Raw genomic sequence first — 6,515 nt, forward strand, 5'->3', positions numbered from 1 at the left:
AAGTGAGAGTAAGACAGGCGATATAGCCTGACTGGGTACTGTTATATCTTACTGTTAATTCTTCTCTAGTCATTATACTTTTATTTTACCTTCTTAATATTAATATCTCAATAATTCATTATGAGATCTCTTACTTTACTCCTTAACCTAAAAGCTTATTTGACCTCAATTTCTAAAACTATCTGTCCTGATGAGGATTGTTTATCTGAAACACATGTCAACAGAATGAAATGAGATGAGAATGATCCAGATTTCAGGTCTATTTCCCCAAATTTGAGCCTGCTGTTTTTGTATATTTTCAGATGGTTGTATATCTGTCTTTCAAACTGTAAATATGATGTGGGTAAGTTCGTAAATTATATATTTTACTGTGGGGTGAGGAAATGGGCAGGAAACTTTTTGAAAATGCAACTGGATAGACTGAGCTATTCCCATGATGACAGAAACTCAATTCAAATGATTAGAAGAATTTTTGATTTCCACTGTATTATTCAATCAAGATATTTTCGTGTATTTTCAGTTCGTAAAACCAGTCGTAAATACGGGTTTAAAGAAGTATCAGAGGATGATTCTGATTGGACGCTATATTGGACAGATTATTCCGTAGCGTTAGAACGGGTGATGGATATGAAAAGATATCAGGTAGGATCAGAAGATAGATGGTTTTCATAAGGTTCAATATTTAATTTGACTATTCTCATGGAGTGTCGATTCCAAGCAAATTGTGGTAAAGATAGAGATTGTTACACCAATCAGCATTTATTCTTAGATATAAACTTATCGTAGTTGGACTGCGTTTACACACCAATAATACTATTGAGACCAACGTTTATTTCTTATATTTATATTCAAATACTCAATTATTTATTAAGAAATGTCATACATCTGAAATTTTGTCCTTTCAAGCTGAATAATTACATCTTTTGTTTCCATATTTTTAGAAAATCAACCATTTTCCGGGAATGAGTGAAATCTGTCGTAAAGATTTATTATCTAGAAATTTAAATAGAATGTATAAACTCTATCCTAAAGAATACAATGTCTTCCCTAAAACATGGTGCCTTCCAGCAGAGTAAGTAGCCTCAGGCTTGTATTTGTCATTTTTTGTCCTGTTTCTAAGTGCTGTTTCTAAGTCCTTTCATTAAGTATTGGAGGGTGAAAGCAGACACACTGACTCTCAGAAGCACTGGCACAGGCATCAGATTGCATTAGAAGTTAAAAAAATCCCTTTTTCATAGGCTGTGCAATTATAAAAACTCTTCCTTATTGCCCAAATCTTTATTAGCCCGAAAGCTCGTTTCATAGCAGAACTCTTAAGTTCTCTCATAACAAGCATGTAATCCGTGGAATGGTCGATAAACTAAAACCCTGTGTGCCACAGGATGTGCACGTTATAGATCCCTCAACAGTTGGAAAACAAAAGGAGTAGGCTAATGCCGCTGTCCTGGCGTTGCCAGTCCTAACAAGCCCATATAGGTGCAGAAAAATAGGACGTAAAACTCCATTTCATTTCATGTCTAATAACAAGCAGGAAGCAAGGACTAAATTCGAAACATTTTTTTCAGTCATGGAGATTTCCAATCGTATACTCGTCAGAAGAAAAATAAAACCTATATATTAAAACCTGAGTCAGGGTGTCAAGGAAAGGGTATTTGGGTCACTAAAAACCCTAAAGAAATTAAAACTCACGAACATCAGATTTGTCAGGTTTATCTCAATAAGGTAAAACAGATCTTAACTTTAAGAACACTAGTTAGAGGTACAAATGGCAGTATTTGAATCTTGCATGAATGGATGTCTAGTTGACAATCTCAGGGTGGTGCGATATACGAAAGGGTGACCACGCCCTGCCTGACAAATCTGTCTCTGCCCAATTCTTCAAAAAAATAATGACCCAGATATGAGGGGGTTACCCATAAAAAGTGACATTAGATGTCTGGCCCCACTGTGGTGATATCATATCAGTAAATCACTCTAAGGTACAGGGGCCTTATTCTCGGAAACTTAACATAAGGTGATTTTAGTGTTCCAGTCATCTGATTGGTCAATTATTAGTTTTATTGTCCAATCAGATTGCTGTATTTCTTAAAATCCGGATTTGATCTTACTTAAGTTTTCGAGAATAAGGCCCCTGGATACACTCAGTTTTGTTCTTCTAAAGTATGCTCTGCCTTACTAGAGACATCCAGCATCCAGCAGTTATTCTATAATGACAAAGGTTCTCAGCTGTCTTCCAGCTGGTCCTTTTCAAGCCATCTTGGCAGCTGGGTTTACCATAATATTAAGGAAAGTTAAGATCACTGGAATAAGAACAAGTTATAATGTTATTATTAAGTTTTATATTATTTTTCAGCCGTTTTTAATTGATGGTTTTAAGTTTGATCTACGTCTGTATGTGGTGGTAACTTCGTGTGATCCATTACGAATATTTCTATTTAAAGATGGCCTGGCTCGATTTGCTACCAATAAATATGCTGAACCAACTAACAATAATTCAGTAAGTAATATTTTAATCATAGAGCTAGCAATGTTTCTGTAAACTTGATTATATAAAGAAATATTCCTCCTTGTTTATTTTTCTGTCTCATTATGATGGAAGTGGAAGATGTAATTACTTCTTATGATGTTGCAAATATTTATATTTACACTTTGAACCCCGAGTGTAACTGAAATATAACGCATATACCCTGAACTCCCAAGTAATAAAAGTAAAAGCGTATGACGTTAACGTTGTATGATATCACTTAGTAACGGCCGGTATACCGGCTGCTCAGGTATATATTGCGTTAGTATGTGGCCGGTATACCGGCTGCTCGGGTATATATTGCGTTAGTGTTTGGCTGGTATACCGGCCGCTAGGGTTGCAAGGGTTAAATTCATAGCAATTTGTGAGTCTGTGTAAAATTTGGTCACTACACACATTGATCAGCCTTTTAATAGAATAATATTTTACTTTCAGGACAATGTTTATATGCATTTAACAAACTACGCCATCAATAAACATAGTTCAGATTTTATTAAAGATGATGATGAGGCTGGTAGTAAACGGTAAATTTCTATTTCTCGGGTATACAAAAATTGTCAAGGAGATGATGAAGACATGTAACTAGTATATTACAAGTGATTGTTTAACAGAAAGTCTTTGACTGATTCCCATCCCGATCTCAAGCTATGTTATTTCGTAAAATGTTTATCAATGTATGTGTCAGATTCAGCAGATCAGTTTTATCTTTCAAAATGTTTTGGAGGGTGGGGATGGTATGGGAGAACCCCCTCAGACCCACTGTCACTATGGTCTAAGGTGCTTGCAATGGGAACCTTAACCCCACCTTTTGTACCCCGATTGAGTAAAGTACCAACTGGTTACCTGGGGTAATGCAGGTTTGAGGTGTGGAAAAAGCTTCAATAAACAATAAACCGAGGCCCAGTGTGCTATAGGCAGTGATGTTACATCTACAATTGAAAACAGCAGGCTTATTCTACTGTCTTATTCTACTGTCTTATTCCACTGACTGATGTCCAGAGTGTCGACAGTTATCCCCCGTCAAATATTTCTACCCCCACAGCATCTGATGCCACAATTAAACTGTAACTATCGTATTATATTACAGGAGAATAACAACGATAATGAAATATTTAAAAGACAAAGGACATGATGTGGAGAAACTGTGGGAAGATATTGATGATGTTATTATAAAAACTATGATATCGGCACACTCTGTTTTAAAACATAACTATCGAACTTGTTTCCCCAATCACGTTAAAGGTAGCGCTTGTTTTGAAATCTTGGGATTTGATATTTTACTAGATCGAAAGTTACGTCCATTAGTTTTAGAGGTAAGTAGAATTTGGCTTTCAATTGTATTGGTCTTATTCTCCAAACTTTGAATTAGATTATTTTCTTGTTCCAGTCATCTGATTGGTCAATCACTTAAATTGATTTTAAATTAGTTTAATATCCAATCAGATTACTGTATTACTTTAAATCTAGATTTTATTTAGTTAAGTTTATCGATAAAGCCCCTGTTAATCTGTTCTGTGAACAATATTATAGATTACAATGACTAAAATCTTTTATCGATGAAACCATTTTGCGTTTCAAATGCTCAGAGTAAGAAATGCCAATTTTGCCCTTGATGAAATATTCAAATTTCACACACCTTCAACCCTTACACCTATTATTAAATTATCATTGCCTAGTGTGTTCTTTGCCTTTTTCATAAAATACAATAAAGCAAAAAGTACCAATATATTGCGTTATATATTATGTTATTTTGGATTTCTGGTTTGTGGTTTGGATTTCTAGAAGACTTATGTGTTTTGTTCTTGAACTGAAATTTCCGGGCTATCCTCCTGTAAATGTTAAATTATTTTTCAGGTGAATCATTCGCCTAGTTTTGGTACAGATGCTCAGATAGATAAAGATATCAAGGGTACACTAGTCTGGGATACGTTAAATATCGTTAATTTCGGAGCGTGTGATCGGAGAAAATGTATCGAGGAAGAAAAGAAACGAATCAAAGATAGACTGATGGGAAAATATAATAAAAAAGAATCCAAGTAAGAGGCTGTATTTTCAATTGCTTAAGTTGAATCTTGTAACAGAATGTTAAACTGAGACCTGATATGCTAAATGGAGACGGCAATTGCAGTTGTTAATGTCATGGCATAAATTCTCTTACCTCACGTAAAAAAAACTCTTATGCCTGTGTCGGTGCTTCGGAGAGTCGACCCAGTGCCGGTTTTCACCACCCAATATGTATATAAGACAGCCTGTGTTCACAAGAGATCAATAAAGGAACTAATGCAAGAATTTATTGAGGGATTTCATGGGACAGGTTCATTCTTTGTCTTAGATGTATTTTATAGCCTTCATGATATTTATTCAACATGTTGTAATTTGATTATTCAGTTTTTTTTTCAATCATTAATTAATATGAAGTTTTGTAGAATCTGATCTTGGATTGTTGTATATTTATTATAGAGAAGAGCTAGAAGCTGTACAAGCCCAGTATTTATTACAACAAGAAAGATACGAGGTCAACCACTGTGGAAATTTACGCAGAATTTATCCCAAACTAGGCTGCGAGAAGTATGATAAATACTTTCAGAGTAGTGGAACTTTATTTCAGGAAACAGCAGCATTTAAAGCCAGGTCGGAAATAGCTAGGTGAGTTGTCTAACTTATACTTGATCATCATGACTTAATGTCCAATAGATCCAAAAATGGACAATTGAGCTTTGGAAATTATAATCAAATCAAGGCTGTCATGGAAAAAGTGCCTAGACGTTTGGATGGGACAATAAACCTAGGCCCCTTCTGCTACAGACTGTTCACTTTCAAGATCTCTTGACAGTTGGAAATCGATGAAGAGTAGGTTAATGCTGCTGTCCTGGCAAAATTTCCCTCATTGCACCCCGTCTGTATAAGCTCAATAGGTGCAGAAAAGTGCATCTCATTTTGTTAATTTTGTTTCATTTTCTTTCCTTTCTAGACAACAGCGTGAAGATATTTTACGTAAGAAAGAGAAACAGGAATCCATGTTAAAAGGGAAGAAGAAAGATGGTTTACGACCGGAAAGTCCCAACTTGCGGAAACGGAAAACCTTACGTAGAACTATCATGCCCTCTAGAAAATTTTATAATGGAAGACCTAATGGAGATGTAAGCTTAGTTCATTGTGTATATCGTGAAACTAAACTGTCTTGTCAGTGTTGTTGTATGAAAGAGAGGGAGTGCCCACGTGGACTGTCTGATTTGTGGGTGGGGGGTCTAATTTTCAAGTAGTTACTCCGTCCATAACTAACTACCATATGGATAACCGAGTCTGTATTCCAAATAACTGGCATTAAATGGAACGAGTGGTGTTTTTATTTATCATTAGATAAAGGGGCCACAAAATTTTCAAAGGCAGCTAACAGACAGTTTTATCCCTTTTTAAAATAATAAGAAATTCAAGAATGGGTGAGCCAAATCCTGTTCAGATTCAGTTCTAGTAGAAATACCAATGCCGGTAGCAACTTGACTTTCAGCGACCTTCAGCAGCTGGTGGTATCTTGTAAAATTTCATCAATTATTATTAGATTTCATCAAATCTTAATATACTGACAATTGAAAAATTTCTTTTGTCAATTTTCTACTTTGAATAGCAAAATTTGGACAAAATAGTCATTGAATCTGACTGACAATTCAGTTGATTGCAGAAGCAGATCTGTTGAGATGATGTAAATTGTTTTTTAGACCTTTTGTAGGCCGTTTATTTAACATTTATATGTATTTTTAAGTGGGCCGTGAGCATCAAGAAACTTTTTATTCATGTTCACACAATATTTTTTTAATTTCCTCAGATTCTAGGAAGTGATGGCCGTGCTGAATCGTCGTCTGAAGATTTATTGGACACGAAACATCCAATGGATATATTAGAAGAAGAGGAATTAGAGAGGATTAGTGGATTATTGCAGAGAGATAATCTGGTCAGGGGATTAGGTAGGTCTCAGGATTATCTTATTAGCTAA

General features: G+C 35.3%; 1 protein-coding gene across 1 annotated transcript; it reads left to right on the top strand.

Annotated features, from left to right (window-relative positions):
• Positions 1 to 456: 456 nt before the first annotated feature.
• LOTGIDRAFT_124780 (hypothetical protein) lies at positions 457 to 6,515 on the top strand (the record flags this gene model as incomplete). The annotated part of the gene is made up of 10 exons (XM_009061432.1): positions 457 to 642; positions 942 to 1,072; positions 1,566 to 1,722; positions 2,354 to 2,497; positions 2,960 to 3,048; positions 3,612 to 3,837; positions 4,379 to 4,560; positions 4,985 to 5,170; positions 5,496 to 5,680; positions 6,388 to 6,515. 10 exons carry the CDS (start codon positions 457 to 459, stop codon positions 6,513 to 6,515), a joined length of 1,614 nt encoding a protein of 537 aa, XP_009059680.1.

Source organism: Lottia gigantea (assembly GCF_000327385.1).
Source record: "Lottia gigantea unplaced genomic scaffold LOTGIsca_48, whole genome shotgun sequence".
In the NCBI taxonomy this organism is placed as follows: Eukaryota; Metazoa; Mollusca; class Gastropoda; family Lottiidae; genus Lottia; species Lottia gigantea.